Source organism: Zonotrichia albicollis, chromosome 2 (assembly GCF_047830755.1).
Source record: "Zonotrichia albicollis isolate bZonAlb1 chromosome 2, bZonAlb1.hap1, whole genome shotgun sequence".
Taxonomy (NCBI): domain Eukaryota; kingdom Metazoa; phylum Chordata; class Aves; order Passeriformes; family Passerellidae; genus Zonotrichia; species Zonotrichia albicollis.
In genome coordinates, this window is record NC_133820.1 from 98,939,190 (window position 1) to 98,965,232 (window position 26,043).

Here is a 26,043-nt window from a genome sequence, read left to right on the forward strand (position 1 = left end):
CACACTACAGCATGTCTGTTTATTTTTGGGTAAAATATGAATGAATCCTGCTTGGAAACTGTCTGCCTGTTACAGATTATATCATTCTGAATCCCCCCAACAACTCAGTCCAAAACAAGTGTCCAACAAGTAATATGTTTTCCCCTCATGTACATGTGATCTAATCTAAATGAAAACCAACAAATATTTTGACCATTGTTACACTGCTTCCTAGGCAGAAAAATAATATTTCAGGTAGAAGTGATAGCATACCTGTATCACTTGTGCTTTGAATTACCAAGCACTGGAAATTGTAGGTATCCATGGCAACGGCACATATGTAAGTATGATAAACTGAAGTATATTTCTGAGTTTTGGAGAGGTGGCTTGTTACTTCCAGAAAATATTAATCCTATGAGTTCACACCACCAAAGTCAGCAAAAATTGGAAATCTTAGGTAATCAGATTCTATTCCTGATAATGTTTCTCTGTCGAGGGGGTATTACTAACACAAACACTAAAACGCTTTTACTATGAACATGCAAGTGAAATCTGAAAACTTTAAAACGTTAAAGTCAAAGCACAGTACTACATGAGTAATATTGTGGAGGAAAAATATCTCCTGTAAGTTATGCCAAAGAGAAATTAAAGCACAGCTGTGATGTAAATAGTGTTTGACCACTAAGGGTAACATAATGAGAATTTCTGGCAAACCTGCACCTGTCTATGGATGCTATTTCTACCACTCCTATATTTCACTGTCTATGGCTGCCAGTTTTTACTGCCCCTCCCTCCTTTTTTAATCTTCAACAGACAAAGATACTATTTTTTATATCTAACACTGAATGTATGTTTATACACACAGGCTGAAGTCAGCTGATCACTGAAAGCATAAATGAGGGCTTACTCAGCACTTCTTGCACTATGCCTGTGTCACAGTACACTAACCGTGTGTACTAAGTAACAATATACAGTTACATGCCAGGAAATCCTTTATGTTACAAACCTTTAAAGTATTCTCCTGGAACAATAAAAAATATAATAAAGCCTGTTTTCAATACAGATGGATGCCATATGCCTTTACTGTCTATCACACTTTGGATCATAAACATGGAATAGCAGCTAATCCAGTCTGATCTAGAAAGCAAATTTGTAGCTGAAACTGGCTTAATATCAGGAAGTAAAATGCCCTCTAGAAGATAGGAGTACCTGGAAGACTGGTAACAAGTTGCCCTCTGATAAAATCATCCACTTCTTCAGGTTTTAAGTGATACTGTCCATCTGGTTTTGCTTTTCGAGTTGCCATTCTGGCCAGCAGAATATTGGAACCTGTAAAAACAACAAATCAAAGTGTGTCTGTGGTAACTTCTCCTCAAGTAGAATACCACAGTTCAACACTCAAGGAAAAAAAATGCAGAAAGTACGGTCAAATTCTTTATCTTTTACCAAGAATTTAATGAAATCTATGCATATATATTTGCAGTGTCTACGTTCAAATTACCAGCCAGCACTTATTTACTATAACAGCAGTGAAACTGTAATGCTAACTGCAATTGCAAAGGTAATAAGGGAAGAATTCTCCTTGGAGTCATGAGCTTGTCTCACAAGTGGATTTCATACACTTATATACACTCAGTACAAGTATGTACAGATACTCAACTCTAGTATTAATTAGGAACAAAAAGAAAGGCGAAAGGAACAAGCCAAGAAGAAACAAATCAAAGTATTTTCAGATGTGTGATTTAATATACAGTACCTACAACAAATCACAAATCTTTGCCCTCAATATCTTCTAAGAACTATGCAAGATCATGTCACCCTGTAAACTCTTGCTGCTATCTCCATTAAGGAACACAATCTGTGTCCTTTTTCTATTTACTGGAAACATTTTACTGGAAGTACTTCATAAAAATGAATGCAAGAGTGGAATTCAGCATAGTGTTCAGATAAAGAAGTGACAGCTGGATGGGCTGTTGACTTGTAAGCTGTATTTGATGATCCTTGCTGGTCCCTTCCAATTCAGAATATCCTGTCATCTCTGTTATGGAAATTGTATACATTTTTGCTTACAACTTTGCAGTTATGAAAATTTTCTTGCATTTTTATTCACACTAATTTAACGTAAATGGTAAAATATTCCACAAACACTTAGAAGTTTCAGCAAACTTAGACAGCTTTGATCCATTAACAAAAGCAGTCTCTGCTTGTAGACAGAAATGAAGTTACTTACCCATCCCAACAGAAGCTGTGCATTTAGTTTGGTCTTTGATTTCAGTGCGGATAGCGTTTGCAAATTCATCAGGAGTCAGTCTGGTCTCTGTGAGGATTTCAGTGATATCCACTAGTGCTTCATCACAACTGACTGCTTCGATGTTATGGGTATAGCTATCAACACAAAGTAAAGCAGGTGAAACACCAGCAACAGCTCACCATCTGTTAAAACAAATATGTGGCAAATAAAGTCTTCTTTTTGGGGTGGCATTTCCCTGCCTATTTTGTATCACACATCACTTAGATATTAAAAATGCTAAACAGCAAATTACAGTAATATTACTAATGTAAGACTAGTTTCAACATGTATACTGATTTTAATGGAATAGCTGGAGAGGGAGTGGAATATTTGTGTTTCATTGACAATAACAAATTTCCAGTTTTATTTCAAGTGCATTTTAAACCAGAAAGTAGTTTCTAATAGATGTTACTCTAATAATCCATTCTTCAATTACTCAAAAAACATCTCTTGGAAGGATCTCCCTTCTAAGCAGGGATCTGCTTCTCACTATGTGAATCAGTAAAAAAAATTAACAGTGACTCATTTGGAAGTCAGATGTTGATTGTTTATAGCTCATGGCTTCAGGATAAAAGAAGGCTCAGAAGCATGGTGCTCAAAGTAACAAAAATAATACAAAGGAAGACCTCAAACAGGAATAGCTTCACTGAAGCTGAACAGGGGGAGATGAAAATACAAAAGGAATAACAGCAGTCAGTAGTGGCAAACAAAATATGTTTGATAACCTTATCATGAAGATCATGCAAACATTACCTTGCTAGTATTTCATATACTGTCCGTGCAACTTCTTTGTATGCATCAAAATCATATGAAACTGCTTGAAGATTTGGACACAACTTTTTTGCTTGGCCAAAAAACATTCCATTCTTTATGCCAACTTGCCTAAAATTAAATAATAAAATAAATCCCAAGTAAACACAGTGCAAACTTTTCCACAAATACTTTCGATTTAATTATTTGTCTTTCCCAACAAAAATGGGAATAAGAACTCAGTCTACAGGTAGAAATTTAAGAAGTTAAAAAAATAACTGCAACTAGAGTATTTGAATTAGCTGTGTATTATTATTAAGCCATGGAGCATGAGAAATTTGCCTTTAAGAAACTGCTGAAGACCAAGGTTCCAGAAAGCACACTTGCTAAGTTCTGCTTCCAATTAAAACCACATATATACCACAGTGACTAAGGCAGAGAGATCTTACATTCCAAGGTGCAAGCCTACATAATTAGGCTCCTGCTAACAAAGTCTGAGATACAAACAGAAGCCTGTCTATCCTAGCAAGCCTAAGAAAGCTTCCAACCAAGGAATAATTTCTGGAGTATTATTTCCATCAGGGAACATCCCCTGTATTTTGGACACTGTGCTTACATTTATAAAAGTTGTTTCATATTCTAAACCTTTTTAAGTTAGGTCATTGGATATGGTCAGCAGTGTCTTTCCAAAAATGGTTTTAATAATCACACTTTTGGTTTGAAATAAAACCTTCTGAATGTGTTATTAGTTCTACAGAATACTGCAACTTTGATACAAAGACATGATGATAACATGAATTCAAGAGCATCACAGTGAAAGGCACAAGGTTTTTCTTCACAGGCTTTATTTCAACTTACACATAGGTTGGGTTGAGAGCTACTGAGCAGCACCTACCAAGCAGCAGCATCCAAAGGGAAGAGTTTCTGTTAAATTGTAAAAACCTATATAATTCCAACTTTTAAACAGAAACTTTTTCTCTAGATAAACTGAAAGACACTAATAACCCCTATTTTTGGACATCTTATGCCCATCTGTATGGGATTTTCAAGCAGACTACTGGGTAACTTTTACCTACCTGGCTTCATAACTACAAGAAGCAATTTCAGCCATGGACAGGACAGTGAGATCAGAGTCAGCTCCGTTCACATGTGTGGAATCCGTACGCTCCCAGACTGATGAGTCCAACTGATCAGGTACTCTAATTTCTGTTTAAAAAAAAAATTGTCTACATTATTCTTCCTAGGAGTTCAACAGAACGAATGCCAATAAAATAAAAATGATGGATTTTATTTTATACAATTTCTATACTTTTATCTTTTGACAAAGACATTCTTAATAATATTGATTCATATTGTGGTCCAGAAAAAAATTCAGACCCCTTCCCCAGTATTGTCTCTCTGGATAGGTCTGTATATACTACTGAGAACAATATTAATAGAAAAATGGTGTTTCCCCCAAAATTACTAGACAGCAGCTCATTGGTGACTACATATACTATACTGTAAAATAAGAATGATCTTAGCTTTACTGACCATAAAAATGATCAAACACACTTGGCTAAATGTTAGAACCACATCCTGCCAACAAACACAAGACACTAAAACTTATTTAACGACTGCTCAACTAAACAAGAAGACACTTAGCAATGTTCCTTTTTACAAAATGCACCCCTGATATCAAAACACTGAAATTTCATAATATAAATATAAATAGAATATAAATCCACTTCATATCATACTTGAAACTATTTTCCTAATAGTCTAGATACCAGAAAGTGATTTTTAAGAAGTGAAAACCAGGAATGATAATTAGTTGAAATAAAAAACACTAGCTAGAAACTTCTATTTTCTTCAACACTCTTATGGGGATATTAACTGAAATAACTTCTGCTTTTACTTATTAATAATTCACTTATAAGGATGTGTCAATTTCTTTCAAATATCACCACAAACCTATCTTGGATCAAAATGATACAATTTTAAGTAATGCAACCTCACACTTGAAATGAGACAGACCTTCCCTCATTCTATAAAACTTTACTACATATTCTTACATCAACTTTAAAGGATCCTCCAGGCCCACTGGGCACTAGGTACTAGACAGAATTCCATGACACTGAATAATGGAAACAAGTAAAAGATTTCTAGTTCTATTTGGGTTTTCGTAGTATGCAAACCTTGAAATACGTGCTATACTCTAAATATGAAACAGCTTGAAAAAAATCACTAGATGCAAAACTACTATGCCTGCCCAAACTCCCATCAGATTCAAAACAACAAAGTATCATATAGATAAAATGCTTCTATTTATTTAAAAAGAAATCCACTACGCAGCTCTTTTTCATTACTGTAGTCCATTTAATACCAAATACCTTTGTAATATAATAAATGGGATTTTATTATAGTCCCACAATGAATATAGAGTGCCACAATGCCTAATTATATTCCACAGTGCTAACAACTTGCACACCAACAATCTGACTGAAAGGAAACCTGATGCTATGTGCACATATGAGTAGCTATCAAACCAGACAAAGTGGTGTAATGAGTGAGTGGAGATACCAGGGGTAGAGCCTAACTCATGTGGAAAACTGCTTTTATTCAGAATTTCTGCTAAATTTGTGCACTTTTTAATTTCTTAAACATTTTAGTTTGTGATGAGCTAGCTCAGTAAGTTACCTAAGATGTCTGCAATTGAAAATTAGAGCAAAATTATGCCCCAAATAAAGATAAGAATGACAAGAACAACTTCTTTAGTCCATGCCTTCCTGTGCCCTGGCCTGAGATGATGCTGTCATCTTGTCTATCTTCACTGGATTCGCCGACTTTTTCCACATCGCAGCAGAGCAGATCCCCCCATGAGCTGATGGAGTCACTTCATGTGAAATTCAGGGCAATGCAGAACACATTGTCCTCAATGGAAGGCAAGGTAGAGAACCTCTCCTCAAAAGCTGGGAAACTAGACAGGCACATGGTGAATGTGGAGCAACGGATGGAGAAATCAGAGGCCAGGACCCAAGTCTGTGAAAAAGAAATCGCTGAGAATAAATCTGTGACTAATATGATGGTTAAAATCTGCTGCTCTTTAGAATGAAAAGGGAGATTCTAGGGTTGAGGGAAAGGAAGTCTAGAAAACATTCACATCTTGGGCATCCTGGCCATGGAAGAGACCCCAAACTATGAATCCTGATTAACATATGTTAATCTTTTATTTTTAGAACATGAAATGTTAAAGATGGCATGTATGTAGAGAAGCAAATTCTACTATCTAGAAAGCCTATCTCCAATTTGAGGATTTAGGGTGAGAAGGGTATCAAGTTTTTAAATTTAAAAGTTATGCATTTTTAGATGAATTAATACAAGAAAAAGAAAGTATTTCATAAAAGACTGAAGATTCTGTTGACACTAGATTTTGTCTAGCAATGCAGATCAAAGTCAGGAACCAGTATCACTAAAGAAGTAATAAAAAAAAAAAAAAGAAGTAAATGAAGCAGCAGAATTCAGTATTTGGTCAAAAGTGATTCACAAGCATTTGGGGGTTTGTGTTTGAGGGTTTTTTTTGTTATATTTTTGTTGGCTTTTTTTTGAGAGGGTGAGGTGCTCTGTTTCTGTGGTTTTGGTTGGTTTGTAATTTGGAACCTTTTTTCAAATAAGCAAGATCTGGAGAAGGCAGTATCAGAGAACAGCCTGGAAAGTATGAAGCACCAAAAATTGAAGTGGGTTCAATGTTGAAGCATGGATGTAAAAATATGCTCATGTTCTGAGCTCCTCCCAACTACCTCTCTATTTCATTTATATAACACGTCCCCATTGTGTCTGTTTTAACAGCCTAACTTACTATTCTGTATTTCTGACATTTTTGTAAAAGCATTTCTGCATGTAATGCTTGTGCCTACTGCACTGTACTTCCCTGTGGCAGGCACAATTAAACACATGCTGTGAAGTGTGTCACTTTCTAAGATACTGTGATGTCTGAGAAGCCTAATCAGCAATTCCACCTTTAAATCTAAGACCATAACTAACTATAAATTCTTTACCCCAAAAGGAAGACAAACCCTGAGAAAAAGCAAGCAGAAACAACAGGTTTGGGTTTTTTTTAATTGGCAAAATGATTGCACATGGAGATAAAATAAACAGAGACTCAAAAATATTATGAACAGCAGCTAATGAAACAGAGACTATAAAAAGAGTGTTTGGAAAAAATCCTTTCACCAAAACAATAGGCTGCACAATCAGCCTAAGTGTCAAGAAAGAAAGAGCTAGCTGCCTGCCTGCATGCAAGCCAGTTGAGACTGGATGCTGAAGTTAAAGAAATGAATGTGTGATATCCAGACAAAAGGTGCCACAGTAAGAAACTGAGGTTGTTATACAATGAGGTTGAAAGCTGCTGTACACTTAAGCAATCAATACAGCAGAAGAGATACTAATGAATTTGTGAATCAAAAGAACATGCTAGCTATCAGCTAAACTGTAATTCAACCATCTACCTCTCCAAAACTCTCAGTTGTATAGTCACATCCTTATCCAGTTCAAGGCTCTAATAAAAGTTAACAAGTCACTGTATAAACTGAACTACCCATAAATACTTCATACACAAGCTATACTACAGAAAATCCAACTCCACAAAGACCACAGCTATCTCTGTCTGGAGCATACTGAAAAGTCCTTAAAAGCTTGTGGGTTCCACAGACATATATTCTACCTCAGTTTTGAAGTGTTCTTAAACTACAGCAAAAAAGACAAATGAAATGGCATCAGTTCCAGTAATACCTTGGTTGTATAAATGTCTTCAAAAACGCCCAACAACCTGCCAATATCCAAAGTACTAATGTTTTATAAACAACCATGGAAGAACAACCTGTCTTTTGCCCCATTTTGTCTCATCAAAATAAAACACTGAGATGTAAACTTTATAACAACAGTACTTAGTACCACAAATTTGGTAAAAACTGCATACACAAAAGGGCAAAGGAGAAACTCAACTTCCAAGTCTAAACCAAACTTAAATAGCAGCTACCCGTTGTATATGCACTTTTTACCAACTGTGTGGCAAGAACTGCGCTTCTAAATGATTAAATAAGACACTTAAGTTGCCAGTGTTTAGCAATATACTTTCTCATCCTAAATACAGTTCAGGCAGTATAATAAAACCTATTAATACAACTTCAGTTTATATTAGTACGCTACTACTTGAGGACACAGAAAGTAACACATTTCTAAATTACTGCAGGCAAGTATGGAATTCTCAAACTACAACAGACAACTTGGTTTTCAAAAAACAAAATATTGCAAACAGAATTCATGAAAATTGCACAGACATTCCAGAGACCTAAAATGCTCTATGGACCACCTAAATTAACTCATTGTACACAGATATTCTACATGTGCAATTCAAAAGCCAACTTCAAACAATCAGTTTCTCACTGGCCATGTGCTACTGTCGCTAGTTTTACAGAAAAAGCCTCTGTAGTAGACTTTAAAAGTTATTTTAAACCTTCTTCACTATACTTGACTTTCTGAGAAAAAAGTGATCCTGGACAACCTGTATTTATTTTTCATTTTAAATAACTACTAGCATTCTATCTTACATTCAACCTCAACAAAGTGAGTAAAACCTAAAATTACTCTAAAATAATTTACCCATCCTGAGCAAGACTAACTAACAAGAAGCCACAGTGTCCTGCTATTACTGAGGCCACAGAGCACTGTGCTGTCCAAAGGTATTTCTTTTCTGAAATGAAATCTCCCACATGAAAGAAATAAATTTATCCATGGTACATTTTCTGAATAATTTTAAAGAAAAAGTCTTCCATAACAACAATTAAAAACATACATACAGACAGACTTATCTGTACCTGCTTTGCCATTCAATAGCTTTTTCTGGTAATATTGCTGTTCAAGCTGGGGGTTTGCACCAGGGCGCAGCAGTGCCTTCCCTGTACCTCTGTTACTAGTAACAGCTACTGGCTTTCCTGTGGAGAAAAAATGCATATACTTATAGGTCAATACCTATAATAGCTTACATTTTAATAAAAGCACAATTAGGATAAGATCATAAGGACTTTTAATTTACTTTCTGTAATTTCTTTCAAGCTTAAGTGCTATCAAGGCAGAAGGAACAGCTATGAAATGGCCTTGGAATTGTGACAATGAATCTGTGTTAACTGCAGTCACATGTAAAGAAGAAAAGTTTTTCCAAGTGAAAATACAGCTAATACTAGTTTGACTTTAATAACAAATATAAATGGAAGCTGTGAAATGTCACCAATAACCTAATCATTAATTAGTTTAAGATACAGCAAACACTGGTCTGATTATAAATACTTCAACATGTTTATTAGCTTAAGTAAATCAGAAAAATATACACATGCCAAAACACTTAGTTCCACTTAGTTTAACTGTGCAAACCAAAATTTTTAGTAAACTTTTGACTTTTCTGCAATATCAACACCTCCATAGTGTTTCCAAAGCAAGCTAATTTATGCACTGAAAAGTCTGGCAAACTTTTGTGGAACAGAAAAAGTATTTGCAGAAAAGTCCCACATTCTTTATGTTCCAGTAATGCAATTTGAAACTGGGCAGGAAATCAAGTTTTAGAGAACCAAACACAGCAGAAGAATCTTTGATACAGCTGCTCCTGCCTTTGGACAGAAGAGAGCAATGGAACCACATATGCACCTTCCTCTTTTCCTAAGGTCTGTGATAGGGGGGAATGTGAGATGGTCTCCACAGCAACAAGTCCTCAAACTCATGCACCCCTGAAGCTCAGCGTTTGCACAGAACTAGAATCTCCACTTTGAACAGTACACTTGAGAAAACAAACCCACCATAGTTTGCTAAGGTGCTCCACTAACTCTCCTGTGTCTTAAGGATGATCACACAACTCAGACTTCTAAATGCCAACTGAACTGCTCCTGAATCCTCCAGGTCCTATAATATCTCATGTGTAATAGCTTAGACAAGAAAGGTAAGGTGCATGTTTTTCTCCTGAAAAATATGCATCAGGTAGAGAAAATGAATTCTGAACCTTGACCTTTCGACTTTTCTAGTTAAACAAAGCTGCTTAAACTACTTCAGGAAGAATATTAGGCCATCCTATTTTCTTAAATTTATCTCTTTTTCTTTTAATAGACAGTGCCCATATGCCACTTTTTAGTATAACTGAAATTTGATTTCCAATTTCTAATATGGTAGATTAAAATCTGAGTAAGTTTACGTACAACGTCACAGAAAATAGTTACTACAGATTTAACTTCTCTCTTCTTACTTTAGATACTGAAAGGAGATAGCAAGGAGAATTCCAGTTCTCTCTTCCACTTGCTTTTGGATTGTGAGAAAATAAACAGGAATATGAAAGTTGCATGGTCTAACTACTGAAGATGCAAGAAAAAAGATTCATATGCCAAATTAATTTTACAATTGTGCAAGTTTGATTTTTTAAAGGCTTAACTGAGTAAACTGTAACACACAGAGTTAAAATACTGACCTTTGAGATCTGGTCTATTTCGGATAGCCACAGACACAAAGAAGCAATCCATATCCACGTGCATTATACAGCTCTGTGGCTTGGCTGAGCTCGCAACAGACACATTACCTAGTATGAAGATACACCAACAGAAAACTTGAACCCTAATTTACACACTTCAGTACTACTCACAGCACTCATCAAGGTCTATTATCAAGTTTTTATCACCTTTAAACCATAAATATTTTTCTTTCCTTTCACCAAGAAGGTATTTACTCTGAGAAGGGTAAACATAAGCAGTAGACAAACAGCCTAAACAATGAATTAACTTAGAGTTTCTGTTTTTTATTTTCTTATAATTAAGACCTTTTACCCTAACAAGGTTCCCCGAATCCAAGGAGATAATGCATATTGCTGGCACTGGATCTTACTTGTGCTACGTTAACAACAAATCAGAAGAGAACTGTACTCCTTTTTGTTCATCAATCAGAAGACTGCTTCAAAAGATAAAAATGTAAGTTTAGCTGCACTAGGAGCTACCATTATTCTTCATGAAACACACCACAATTAGTTTTGAAAGTCCCATGCAAGTGGATTTTGTCACTGCTGTATTGGACGCATGCAAACACTCAGCGAAGATGAGCAGGTAACTCCTCACTGAAAATGGTACATGCCTAAAACACTGGAAATGCTTTCTACAAGTTCAAGTCTGCATGGCTGTGTTGCTGACCTAGCAAAGGTGGCAGTATCTAACAAAAAAAATTAACTTGAACAATGCATAAAGTGTAACAGTGAAAAAAACACTTTAAAATACATCAAGTGAACTGTTCCACTTAACATCTGAGTTAATTAACTGAATAATCAGAAAAATATCCTCTTGATTTTAATAATTGACATTTTGAACTAATTTGAAAAATAAGGACTGTCTTATAATGGGTGTATTTACAAATCAAGCGATCAAGTTGAGGAGCTGCTACTTGTCAACTGAATCACAGGCATTAACTATTTGAATACTCTAGGCCAAATCAAAGGGAAAATATAAATATATTAGCTTATACCACATTTTGATTTAAAAAATACACATTAAGTAGTTCATAAGCTAACATGTTTGGTAAGTAGGGTGTCCTAACACAAAGACAGAATCAGTAAATTTATTATCTAACAATTTTTTGATGTGGCAATTTCTTCTATTTCAAGCATATTTTCATATGATTACAAGTGAATAATTTTACAGCACAGGACTCAGAATCTCTTTAAAGGTACAGAGCTAACCTTTTAATTTAAGAAGAGTGTAAACAAGAGATTCTAAAGATGCAAAATATTTAATCTGTAACATTTTGACTCTAATGAATTCTACATTTTTTCACTTTGGCCCTTGATGCAATGACATTAAATACTTCTCTTCACGCCAGGTTTAAAAGTCTCTTATGACACTACTACCCACTTTAACAGACACAGAGCTATATAAAACTCTAACTAACAAAAAAAACTTTAGATTTTAACTCACGTCCAAATGTTACTCATCTTTCAAATGCTCATGCTGAACAGCAAGGATTTTTTCTTCTCTTTTTTCCCCCCTGCAGATTTTCACAAAGCAACTACAGATTTGTGTATTAGATATACATAGTATTTTTCTCCCTTATGAATCCATATATCTTGGTAAAGCCAGAAATACTATTTCTACAAGGAAGAATTGAATATAGACCAGAGTATCGCATTAAGTAACATTTTAAGTTTAAAAAACCCAACAAAGCCAAAAGCACTTGCATCCATTAGTGTTCACTGCACCAAAGTCATCAAGTTTTTCCAGATAGTCTGACTATAATATCAATACTCAATACTAAACTATGTAGTCTCATTTGAACATTTAATGTATGAAGATACAAGGCATCTTCTTAACATAAACCTTCTTAAACAAGTATCTACCTGTGTCAGTTTTAAGTGCAGACCTGCCTGTTTTCCATTTTTTAATTTTTTCCCTTCCTGGAAAGACACCGCTGTTTTTTCTCTGCAGGCTGTTGACAAACTCTGTCAATTCACACTTCCATGTTGATATATGATGCAGTCTTGAATGTGAATAAAAGTCAGAAATAAAACTACAATCTGAAGGTTTGGACACAGGTAAGGAAGCTGCCTTGCTAGGAGCAGGTCCAGAAGTGCTTTTTGTGCTTGAAGGCCCCTGAACAGTTGAGTGGTGAGCACCATTTATTTTAGCATTACTGTGCAAAAATGAAGATGAGGATGAGTTACTCATAGTCCTGTGTGGACTCCACGAAAAGTCTGTATTTTTGTTGCTTTGCTGCAACTGCTGCATTGTGCAGTCCCTAAAGTCAACCATGCCTTTGTCAGTCTTCCCCTCCTCCTGCACAGGGCCTGGAGACAACCTGCCTGCAACACCGTTGCCGGAGGGCACCAAGCAATCCTGTGTCTTTAAGGCACTGGTAGAAGTGTGTGTGTGTCCATTGAAAAGGGCAGTGCTGTCTTTATGAGATTGAATCCCATTTTGTTTCCGTATGGGAACAATCTCCTCCAGCTCTGTAAATCCAAAATCGTCACTTTCTTCTTCCTCTTCCTCATTCCAGCTGTTAATTCCATTGGGTGTGATTTCATTTTCCATTTCATACTTTTTAATATGATTTCTGAAACAGATATAATAATTAAATACCGCATCTTTTATTAAAAAAGGCACATTTATATGTAATTTCAAGCTTTTTCTTATGAACTGTTCTCAATTTATATTTCAGTTACATTCCCAAGACAATTATCTCAAATTCTGAGCCACATCCTCTCAACAGCACAAAATATAACACCATATCAAAGATTTCACAGATTTCACGTAATATTAACTAGGAGTTTACATGGGAGTGACCATGCTCACATTAGAAAAGCTATTTCCAAGGCCTTTAATCTGGCAGGCAGTCTCCCACTGAATTACAGTAGTTATTTGTTTGTTAACAGAACTGTACTGCCACACACAGCATGAATGTTGCAGGAATACACAAACCATCAGAAGGAGCTGTCCTTTTGCCAAGAGATGCAATTTTCCTTAACTAGTTATAAACAAACAAAAAGAAATAAGAAAGCATATACAAAGAATTATTTTTTAGGAAATTATTTTAGATTGATGTTAGATTCATTTTATTTTTTCATCATGAAAAAAATCTGTTCAAGCTCCAGAAATCACTTAGCTTTGATAAAAACCACAAACAAACTAATTTTCAGCTTTTAAGCATATAAACCAAAGTATTCTGCCACAAGCACACTAGCACAAAGACAAAGCTTCCATTCAAAAAATTAACTCTGGAAATGAAAAGTCTTCAAGAACTCTACACAGTCTTGATCTGCTGGAAAAAAAACCAACAAGCCCAACCATCACTCCCAGCTCCCAAAGCTAGCAATTGAAGTACACAAAAGAAAGTGGGAAAAGATTAGCTATTCAGTATGCTACTGAAACCAGAAACTCAATTAAGCATGAAAACAATTTGGTTAAGATTATCCAAATATAAATTGCAGTAAAGACAGTATTTTTGAAGAGTTGTGTGGTTGAAAATGGTATATTAAGTGGCACATACTTAGTGGATAGGCAGGCTTTTAAAGTCATGTCTTTCAGATTACACTGACATTTTGGGAAGTCTGAATATTTTTCTCATTTAAAAAATCTTTAACAATGCAGTAGTAAGAGGTGATGATGATTATACCACTCATTGTAAAATATGGGTATGAAATCCTGCTTAAGGTATTAATTTTTTGCGACTAGTTTTATTTTCCTAAGTGCAGACAAATCCTACTCCTGTGGTGAAGTATCCTCAGCATTATGTGTGACTGGATTGTAAAAAAATCAGCAGACTGTGGAAGAACTCAGATCACCAGGAAAAATCAGAAAGTACAGTATCTTGCACAGTATCCTTAGCCCTGCTTGAGCAGCAGTGTTGAACCAGATGACATCCAGGTATCTTTTCCAACCTAAAAAGTTCTATAATGTTATTATTCTTGCCTATAAAAAACAAACATGTATTTCTGAAAAAGATGCGGGAACCTTTTTCTTATTAAAAAAAAATCTGGAAGAGTTCAAGTGGAATGTTCCTTTCCAAATTCCAATTCTTCTGCCAGTTAAAAAGTTTTACTGGTGCTTTCTCTTCAAGTCTCCTCTCAAGGTCTTAGGTGCCTTAGGATACTTTATAATATTGTAATTTCATTTTTCAATCCATCTTCTCTCTCAAGCATGACTTAAACCTTGGTGTTAGCATACATAATGTATGCCATGACTTCCTTTTTTTTTTTTAAGAGGCTAAAGAAAGAGATTAAGCACTAGTAAGCATTTATATTAATTCCAAGGCACCTTTAGCAAAAGCAGTCACCAGCTTTTTATTTTTGAAATAAATACTAACTTTTCAGTGTCACCTATCAGAATTCTTTAACGCATGCCTGTTGCTTCCATACTGATATATTACATCCTAGGACTCCTAGGTCATATTATCAAACAAACTGTGGTCCAAAGACTAGAGATAAGCCTTGGAGTCAAGGTAACTGAGTTCTTTCCTTAACTATTTATATGGCTATACCTTACTTTTAAATTTCAGCACCTCAGAGCTTACAAAGCAGAAATGCCTCTCACAAAGCTGAAATGAGCTTTAAAAAAGCTATTTACAAATGCAAACTCATTATGGGTGAATGATGAGCACCTGCCTTACAAAATCAGAAACACTTACACCCTGTTGAGATCTTTAGCCATATTGCTTGGACCTGGCACAGCATCTTCAGGTTTGCGTACGCTGTTAAAGTTGAGACCTTTCTGAACACTTGACTGCTTGGTGTAAAGCTGATACGGAATGTGCGAAAGGAGACGTCCAGCTTTAATGCTGAAACAAAAAAAAAAAAAGGAAAAACCAGTTACTGTTTAAGAAATTTTAAAGTAATCCCAACCTTCTATGCTAAAAGAACCCCCGTATTTGTACCTGTAGTGCCCTCCACAACTCCTTTCTCACCCTTAACTGGATTGAACTGAAAAGTAATTTGTGATTTGGCGACTGATGCAACAAAAGGTATTTGCAAAGATGTGCTGCTGGTCAGTAGTCGACATCCATTTCTCTTTCCAACTGACACACACAAACCCCAAACATTTAATTTACACAAAACAGTCAGAAAATCCTTGCTTAGTGGTTCAGGTTATTCTATCCGAAAAATAGTGACAGAGCTTTTTATCATGGAACAAATTAGGGTAGAATTTGAAAGAGGTCAGCTAGGATGCGGTTCACTGTTAAAAATTAACTACTTTTTCCATTCCACAAGGCTAATTACCTCTTCTTGTAAAAAAATCACTGAGCAAGCTAAGCAGAAGAATAATTTCTAAACAGACCTACCATAAATATCTACAGCCATCATTCCAGTTATTCCTACTGTGTTGCAGTCTATCTCCCTCTTCTTTTTCATCTTCCACTGAAACTGCAATTATACTCGAGTAACTGCTAAATTCCTTAGGGAAGTCACACACTTGGAAGTGAGGCAGTCTCAAAAATACAACACTAATCTCCCCACCCCAACAACTGTGGCTGGCAGCAGAGATAACAGCCTTCCAAGCCTACACTTCACCTCTTCTTTGTATGGAATTCTTCATACTGGCTCAGAGACACTGGGACTTCTAGCAGAGGAACCTCTCCCATTTCAAAGCAGATTAGTATTAGCATTTAGTTTTGAAGATTGAACTGGTGTCAGATTTTAAAGATAATTTAGCTCAGTGTGTTTCAGCATCTGAATGCTTTCTCTTGCTCGAATCTGTACTACTATCAAGGGAGCTGGACAGTAGAACAAAAGCTCTTGGGAGCTTTCTGGCTGCAATTAGAGAGAATACAGTAGGAGATCACATTTCCCAATTAGATAAATTAAAACTAGTTAAGCATATACATATACCTGGTAAGGTTTCTATGGAAATGGAATAGCAAAACAGCCTCAAAAATATATCAATACTGTTTTATACATTAATATATATCATTCATAAAGGAACATTATTTGCATTAAACACTGCCAAACAGAGTTAAAAATACATCTGGGAGAGTTCCAAAGCTTTCTTGTACACAAAGTGGTAATGCAGCAACTGAGTTTTTACAATGCCTGACTTGTCTGTTTCTCAAAACGCCATGTGAACATAGGTGCAAAACCAACTTGGTAATATTTCAGAGTAATTGCTACTATTTCAAGAAGATTAAACAAACCCACATTTATTTAAGAACTTGTTCACAATGTCACAGTTTTAGCTACTGGAGTAGCTGCATTACTAGATAAACAAACAGTTGTTTTTTTCCAAACTGCATTAACGTGCAGCAATAGGAGTCCTAGTTAAGATGTACCATCCAACATCTTTACCCATTTCACCTTCCCTGTGCCACAGAACTCTAGAATCACTAAAAAATATTATCACAAACACAGAATCACTAAAAAATATTAGGTTGCAAAGGACCTCTGGAGGTCTCTAGTCCAAACACTGACCAAAGTGTTACCTTTAAGTCATATCAGGTTGCTCAGGACTAGAAGTCCACACAAATTTGTACTATCTCCAAAGGCAGAAATTCTACAACCCTCTCTAGGCACCTGTTTCACTGCTTACTCTAACTATGAAATTTTTTTTCTTACAGTTAAACCTTTCTTTACCACAACTTGTGACTATTGCCTCTTGTCCACTTGCTGTACATCTTTAAGAAAAATCTGGCTCCACATCCTTTATAACCTCCATACAGGTAATGAAAGTTAACAATTAATGAAAGATAACAATTAGACCCCATCCTACTCCTCCCTCCAAGCAGAACAGAACTTCCTCAGTCTCTTGTAATATATCACATGCTCATATTGGTGGTACTCCTCTGAACTGAACACTGCAGTTGTCAGTACTTTTCTTACTGAAAAGCCCCAAATCTGACACACAACTCCAGATTTAACTTCAGAAATGTTGAGCAAATTGGAAGAAGAACTTGCCTTGATCTGGACTGTGGTCTTGCTAATGCAACCAGCAGCTGTTAGCCTTGATCTCCACAAGGGCACAACTGCAGCTTCATGGTTATCTTTCAGGGTAAGACTTGAGGGTCCTGGTGGATTACAAGGGAGTATCCCTAGCCTGTCTGGTTGCATGGAACTAATTCTGTCTTGCATTCAGGACTCTGCATTTGCTTTGTTGAATTTCATAGAGTTTCTGCCATCCCACTCCTACAGTCTGTTGATGCTCTCCAAAGGGCAGACCTTCTTTACAGTGTATCAACTGTTGCCTTCTAAATCATCCACAAACTTGCTGAAGCCACTTTCCGCTGTATCACCAATGTCCATGTTGTAAGTGAAGACAAACTGCATCTGCCTGGTACAAACCCTTCAGCAATGCCCTTTGTGGCTATTTGCTAGTTTGATTCTGAACTGCTGACCACTGCGGTGACCAAGGCAGTTGGGCCAGTACTTGCAGCCCACTATCCAATTCCTATCTCCCCAATTTGTCTTCAGTAATGCAACAGGGGACTGCATCAAAAGTGCAACTGCAGTCATAGCAAATGATATCTACTCCTCTCTTTTGCATTTGAAATCCTCATCAGAAAACTAGGTGGCATACCAGAATAGGATTTTTTAAAAAGTGTTTTAAATTATTTCCTTCACATTTGTATTAGATTCTTTAGGAAAAATATTCACCTGATTTTAAAATCAAAATAAGGAATCCCCAAATACTGGTACCTCATGTTAGTTATCCTCAGTCTCTGAAAAGTGATTACAAATGTCACAGCAATACTCAAATTTGAAAGTCAAGCTCGCAGATAATATGAATTTGGCTTTTACTGCACAACAACCTTTCCACACTACATAATGGTAGTATGGTGTAATGGTGTATTTTTCAAATAAAGGAATACTGACTTAGGAAGGAGGCCTGCCTCTAATCCTCTTCATTTGTTGCAAACATGGAGAGGTAGCAAAACACACAATAAGGGGCATGCAGAAAGAATGATTTTGTCACTACAGCAACCACACTATTACTCTGCAACACTGGATTTTGCAACTACTGTTACAGAAGATCTCTATGGGATACTAACTAAACCAAAATTCTAGAGCTACTTCCATTTAACAATAGCTTTATAAGAGTCTGACTTTAGACCATAGTTCAGAATATGCAAAGCCTTTAATGCAGCAATAAAGTTCTTCACATGCCTTACTATCCTTGTGCAAGTAACTCTGCAGAATCTTATATGGTTTCCATGGCACACTCCAAGTTATGAACATTTCTGGTGTTTTACCTCAATGTCCTTTAGTTGGCTCTCAAAAAAATTAAATTAAATAATAGCCATTATAATGGTGCTATGTCACATTCATTAATCTTTGGAAAGCAGACAGATGCTATAGTGATAAGCACCAATAAAAGACAGGAATTAATCATTCATTTCATTACCAGCAAAGAATTCAAGTCACATGCAATAAGTAAGGAACAGGAGACAAAAAGGAAAAGCCATGTCACTGTATTAGCAGTCCAGAACCGGAACTCAATCTTTTCTGTGCAGAGAATGTGGCAGGTGCCACAGTGAAAAAAGATGGCACGTGATCATGTAATTAAGGACTAAATAATAATATATGCACATAAGAAACAAATCAAAGTTCCACAGACAAACCACTTCCTCATTTTGCAACCTTGGGTGACAAGACCAAAGATCTAACAACATTGTTTTACCAGCAACCTATGACAGCAACATTTTAGGGTAGATTCTTAACCAAACTGAAAAGATTGCAAACCCATCATATTGCCTACAAGAGAACTGCAGAGGGGCTCTTTACAAGACTGTGTAGTGACAGGACAAGGGGGAACAGCTTGAAGCTGACAGAGGGTGGGTTCTGATCAGGCATTAGAAAGAAAGTCTTTTCTGTGAGGATCGAGAGGCACAGGAACAGATTGCTCAGAGAAGCTGTGGACGCCCCATCCCTGAATGGATGAGGCTTTGAGCAACTTCATCCAAGGTCTAGTGAAAGGTGACCTAATCCATGGTAAGGAGGTTGGAACGAGATGATCTTTAAGGTCCCTTCCAAGTCTATGAAATCAGAAACTCTACATCTACTACACTAATTTTCACCAACTGATCTACTGAGAACATAATTTGGTATCCCATACACAGAGAAGGATTATTTAATCACTGATTATTCTTTAATACTGTTGAGGAGAAGGAAAACAAAAAAAAGACGTGGTAGTGAAATTAGCTTCTATTCTAGATTGTGATATGAACTCTGTTCTGTTGAGACAGCGAATTCCCCCATTTCCTTGTGCTCAAACTCATGTATCTGTCTATACTTGGTTCTTCTGACTTATTCTACAGTATAACCTTCTGGAGCCACCATGGAGAACCTGAACACAAGACACCAGAATAAAAATTTTAGGAGATTTGACATATCAGGTTCTATTAAGTCTCTACTGAACATGCACAGATTGATCTTTCCAATCTGGTCAAAATCATAGCAAGCTCTAATGGCACCAAAAAAACCAGTCACATAAATAAAAACCACATAAACCATATTCCAAATAAAACCACACCTGCCATCAGTTTTTCAAGTCCTTAAACACAGGGGGTGAGGCCCTAAAAGTGTTGGGGAAAAACAAAAAATCTATCTGAAGTATTTTCCAAACTGAGTAACTAAAAATGTCTAACTAAAGTTCAAAAACTGACCATAAAGATACATTATATGAAACAGCTGAATACAAAGGACTGAAAATCAGCAAACTGCAAAGAAGATTTCACACATGCATTGCAGAACAGTTTCTTGCCTGTTTCTGCTGGTTATCTAGGAAAGAGGCTACTTAAGAATGGCATGTCGCCAGCAGGATAATTTCTAGAACATGTTCCTGCCTGTTCTATTTCCTTTGAGTTCCTCAAATGGAAGAAGAGAGATGCAAGCAACATTAACTGCCCTGAGCTTGGCTATTGTCTTGATCAAGGACAACTTCAGTGGATTCTATATATTCCAGGCCACGGAGAAATCAAAGAACATAAATATTTTGTAAATAAAATGTAGACTTTTTTCTTCCTTTAGTTTTTATTATTTTCTTAGAAAGTCACAACACAATAAATGTTTAAATGGGTTAGTTCCAATTTTATTTTAACACTTTTCAATTGACACACTTTATATACAGATGACATGAAACTTATGCACATGACAGGAGATTTAAAACAATCACATAGTAGTTATTTAACATCCTGAGATGAAGTCTGGTCAATTGGTTAGCTATTAAATGGAATTAACAGGATAATGTTCAGTTTCCTAATATGCTTAAGACTTTCTCAATGTTCTTGGTGAAGTTTCTTAAAGAACAATCCCTAAGAAGCAAATCTTCAATGTAACAGTGGTATTTCTACTCAGCCGTTCTATGATTGAATTATTTTAAGCTAAACCAAAATCTCAAAATGCAATCTTTAATTTTTTTTCTCTCCAGATTTTTCTTGGTTTCTTTTCCCCCAAAAGGGGAAATCTCCAACTCCAGTAGATGTAAACTTACCTTTCCACGATCCACTCAGGCCGGACTACCTTTTCTCCTTTCAATTCTTTTATTTTGGCATTTGGAAGATTGGTGGCAATGATGTGAGTTGTTTTTGATCTGGAATAGTACACATGGTATTGGCCTCCATGTAACATCATCAGCCGTCTCAATTCATCAGCTGAGGGATCTATAAAATTAAAACCAGAAATATTTCTGTTTAGTGTCAGCAAATACAGTGGGAGAAATAACTTTAATTGATAAATATGATGCCATGGTCAGAAAGAGTACAAACCATTGTTTTACTCTAGAAAAAACCAAGTTCTTCAAAGAACAAATCAGAAAAACATTTGGCAAAAAAATGCAGAAAACTGTGGTTTTGAAAACACTAATTCAAAATGCAAACATTCTACTTGCTTTAGAGGAGCTTCCCACAATATGTATGGAAGAAGGCAGGAAAAAATATTCAAATAGATGTAATGTTAAACTATATAAAAAATGCTTTACACCAACATAATACAAAATTAGATTATCTTTTCACCAGAGTTCAGGAGAATAGTTTCTACCCAGAAGCAACAGAAAATAATTAATATCAGAAGGGTTTAGCAACAGCACAAAATTCCTACTATGTAATTTCTGATGTACTGAAGCAGTTAACTCACTCGTTCCTGACCAGGTTATTCTTGAGTTGTTACAGAGAACAAAGAATACCTTAAAAACCAACAATTTTTCTGATCTGAATTGTTTTAAAAACAGTACTTATTTTGCAAGCAGAGGTGGGGAAAACAAAAGAAAAAAGTGTTAGCTTTGGAAAATGTTTGCAGTGGCGTCACACAGACACCAAAAGATTTGGGTCAACACAAACACAATGTTTGAATAGTCAATCTAGCACAAGGTGTTGTTTTTTTTAAAGTTGAACAATACAAGTACGAGGAAAAATTTCTTAAAGGATATAGTTACAATTCCTTTCTGTCAACTCTCAAAATATGTCTAACATTTCATTATTCTTCTAACTTTTAACTAAAAATAGCACACAGTTTCTGCAAGTGCTACCTTTCTTACTCCAGCCTCTTGGACAACCATCTTCTAGAACTCTTTTAAGGGACTAGCTGCTTGAAGAATACACAAATAGTGGATTTTCACTAAAGAAAATGTCTGCATTAAACAACCAGTCCAGATGTATTAATGGTTTAACATATCCACCTTAACCTTTTTCAATCCATTTGAGCCTTGTGCTTAAACCAGCACTAATCTATCCCACAGAAGCTCTATGCATCAGTTACATAATAATCACAACATTCCTGGCAGAGATCTCTGAATAAGGCTTCTGGGGAGTTTCCAAAAGGTTATTAAGCTGCTTTACAGAAATAACAAGAAGCATGAACATAAGCATGGTAGATTAAAAACCTTACTCCAACTGACATGCACCATCAGTCCATCACAGATGGTCCCTACAATACATAAATGTCTCTTGCTCCTTCTTCCATTATCAGTAGGTTCTGTCTCACACATTATGTCACTCTCAGCAAGAAAACTTTGACATATTCTCCCAAATGTAAATTTAAGGCACACAATCTAATCATCATTAATTTGAAAAATTAATAATTTAGTAAATGTAGGAGGATGGAGGAAATTAAAAGGCTAAATTTCAAATACTAAGATCACAGAAACATGGAAAAGATCTACTCCTATCTCTACAAGTTATGTTATGTAAGTGATACATAACATAAAGCTATATTTATATTCAGAATGTAAATCAGATTTTTTAAACTGAAAATCTTAATAATGAAAAACAACAGAATATACAAAATATATATAGAGTAATTGTCATGTATTTACTTAGCAGCAAATTCATGTGTTTTGCAGTTACTTCCACTCAGGATGGTAAACATGAGAATGACACAATACAGATCCTTAAAAAGCAAAGGTTCACCTGTCAGGCCATTGACGTAGATGGCGACTCCGCTAAAGATACTTGATGAATTTCCATCCCTCTGCTGTTGTATGGCTGAATCCGACCGGAACTGATCCTCCAACTTCTTAACTTTTGCTGACATGTAGCCACCCTAGTTTTTAAATTAAAACAAAACACAACCCATGATGGCAGTCCTATTTCCTAATGTCTGCATACAGAAACTGGTCAATTATAAGACTGGAAAGGTAAGGAACATTTCTCCAAAATGTATTTGGTTGACACACAAAAACCAGTTTTTCAAATGAAAAATAGCAAATGCTCCACTATAAACTTACAACATAACTGCATCTTGTTATCAACATGGCAGGATTTATTTCATACTCCTTAATCTTCTTCTTACAGGAAAAGATTCTATATATATATAGAAGATTCTATATATACAAAAACTCTTACAGAATAAAAAGAAAGAAGAAAAAAGGTGATGATGCAAATTTGGGTGCTAAATTGGTGACTCATTACCTAACAAAACAATGTGGTTCCACATATTTTCAGTTCTTAAATATACACAGGACAGAAGTATTCTAAATATTGATGTAAATCAGGTGCCTCAGTTATTGGTCCAACTGTAGAGTGATGGAGACAACTGTAAATAGTTTTCAAATTACTTAGTTTATTTTTTAAATGGTGATTTAAAACTAATCAAGGGTCTGCACTTACTAGTAATGAAATTTAGTGATTATTGTGAACACAGACTTCAAAACCTGGTAATTAAAAAATTTCTTCCAAACTTCATTATGTGTTTTCAAGTAAAGCAGAAGGCTTTCGTTTCTAGCGGCCTCTTAGCATGTAAAACAAAACTGTAACCTCTTTTTAAGCACAGTGTTTATAAAACAGCCACCAGGTTTAGAACATACCCATATTCCCCAGCCATCGCCATCGGCAGCTCTTTTCCGCCATCCACCCCGCCTCATGCTGAAGCTTCTGCAGAAGAAGAACAGTGCTCGATCAATTAAATGTTCATCAGTGCCATTTCAATGATGGCACTACAGGCCACTTACAGATTAGCAGAAAGATTAATTTTTTTCAACCAACTTCACTGAAGTATTTGAGTTTCACACCCAATCTAGAAATGAAAGATCACACAAAAACCTGATTCCTCAGTTTTGCAGCAATGCATATTGTGGTTCCTGTGACACGCCAAAAACCACACACACACCTTTTGCTTTATTCACCCTGAATATTAAAAACTCCTTACAATGTTCACTGTCCATAACAATTTATTAAATTTTTTCTGGTCCTCATACATCTCCTATTAAAAAAGGAATAATAAAAGGTTCTTAAATACAAAATATTGTCCGGGTCATGAACAATCTTTTATTTCCTATTTGATACCACAGACATGGTGCAATGCAGGCAGCCACCTCCTGGTATCAGAGACTGGATTAATGGATTTACAATGGAGACACCAATGGATTTACAACTGATTATAAAACATCCAAGCATATGTTGCTGTAATGCAAAACATCACATCAAAGCAAAAAACCCAAAGGTGATCTGATGGTCAAAGAAAAGCCAGATGTGTAAGTGACCTAGAATGATCTATAGTTAGGTTTGTGATTTGATTCTTTGGGGCTTTTTATTTGCACTGCTTAATAAATAAATAAAGAAATAAACAAACCCAACCAGCCAAATTGCAGTTCTCTATGCAAAACACTTATCCCTGGACCACAAGCTGAACACAGCCGTGTCCCCAGATGAGCTATTAGTTGGCTAGAACAGAACTCCTGGATAGAAAAAAGCAATGCTTGGACTGTGGCCAACTGTTCACTGCACCCAAGTGATTCATATTTACTATAGCTGTTGTAAAACTGATTTTAGAATATTGATTAATGATGTGGTAAGATCATGAGATCACTGCCTGCTATTACATCACTCACTTTTCAAACAAAATAGTTCTCTAAATAAAAAGACAAAATAGCCTTTTAGATCCATCAGCTCTTAGAGGATCAGCACAAAACTCTGAAACTATAAAAAGGTGACTGTCTTAAGTCTTCTGTTTCATTAAATATTTAATTTATGTTTTTTATCCTCTCTAAAAACTACAGCAAACAGACAGAAGAAAGGCAACTACTTTTATTTCCATCCTTGTTTTTGAGTCTCTGGACTATCCACAGCATTGTCCAGAAACAAGAGCAGAGAAGCTTCACTCAGTCTCCAGCTTAGCAGAAAGCACATATGGTTGTGGATAGAGATGACAACAACACATTCTGGTCATTTTCCTACCCAGGCCTTCTACTGCACTGTTTTGGAGACTACCTCATTTATAGTATTAACATTCAATTTCTTATGAACCTAGCTGAACACGAGTCCTAGCTTTTGTCTCTTAATTCCCTTTTGTCCTAGAGGACTAAGCAGGCATACTCTGATATGCAGTTAAACCTTGGATTGCAAAATATGACACAGCTGCAGCAGAAGTTTTCATAAGTACAATCATTTTCATTGACTACTGCAAATATGCCAGATTAGGCAACCACAGAACTATAGTCAAAGCAGGTAGGAGGTATTTTGAAAAGCTAAGCATCTGTTTTATGTTTCAGGACCTCCACAAACACAGAAAGATCATTATGAACTTGGTTCTGTACTAACAGTTGCTTGTTATTTGATACACAACTGACATATACGTTGTTGTATGTGCAATTATGAAGATCAATCACTTATCAAGGAGATGAGCGCTACACCAACATCCAAAACAAAGTAAGCCCTTCTCAAATGACTGTATTTTCCCTCTAGGTACCTGCATCTCTTACCCACAGACCTGTTTCCATGACATAAGGCCTTCTGAAATTAATTTTTAGTGATTTGGATTGTGTCGGATCTCAAGATCTCAGTCCTGAGATGCTGAGCCTCCGAGACCACCTTGGGGGGCTCGGGAGTCCTGGAATGTTGCCAGAAGTGTCTGGTGGCTGCACTTTGACCCTACACAGGAGACGACCTGTATGAGGATAGGAGGACTTCACCGGGATGAATGGTGAAGGGATTAGTTAATTAGAGGGTGAGAAACAGGGTTTAGGATTTATGTACAGGGGGGTTTAGAGGAGTAAGATGGAGGAATTGGGGTGTGTCCTGTCCTTCTTCTTCTTCCTCTTCTCCTCCATCTTCTTTGGCCA

At 36.1% G+C, this 26,043-nt stretch overlaps 1 protein-coding gene across 3 annotated transcripts in view; it reads right to left on the bottom strand.

Moving 5' to 3' along the window:
- REV1 (REV1 DNA directed polymerase) overlaps window positions 1-26,043 on the bottom strand; it is a 55,426-nt gene that overhangs the window by 17,255 nt on the left and 12,128 nt on the right. The window contains exons 2-12 of one of the 3 annotated variants that reach the window (XM_005486429.4): window positions 23,791-23,857; window positions 22,895-23,027; window positions 20,983-21,151; window positions 15,194-15,343; window positions 12,411-13,123; window positions 10,506-10,613; window positions 8,875-8,991; window positions 4,096-4,225; window positions 3,023-3,151; window positions 2,210-2,364; window positions 1,189-1,308 (exon numbers count right to left, since the gene is read on the bottom strand). In XM_005486429.4, the coding sequence (XP_005486486.2) occupies window positions 1,189-1,308; window positions 2,210-2,364; window positions 3,023-3,151; window positions 4,096-4,225; window positions 8,875-8,991; window positions 10,506-10,613; window positions 12,411-13,123; window positions 15,194-15,343; window positions 20,983-21,151; window positions 22,895-23,027; window positions 23,791-23,847 (1,981 nt within the window). In that variant the 5' untranslated portion in view covers window positions 23,848-23,857. Of the gene's footprint in view, window positions 1-1,188; window positions 1,309-2,209; window positions 2,365-3,022; window positions 3,152-4,095; window positions 4,226-5,698; window positions 6,014-8,874; window positions 8,992-10,505; window positions 10,614-12,410; window positions 13,124-15,193; window positions 15,344-20,982; window positions 21,152-22,894; window positions 23,028-23,790; window positions 23,858-26,043 lie in introns of those variants that run through there. The other 2 variants (XM_026792998.2, XM_026792999.2) reach the window with 2 other exon arrangements.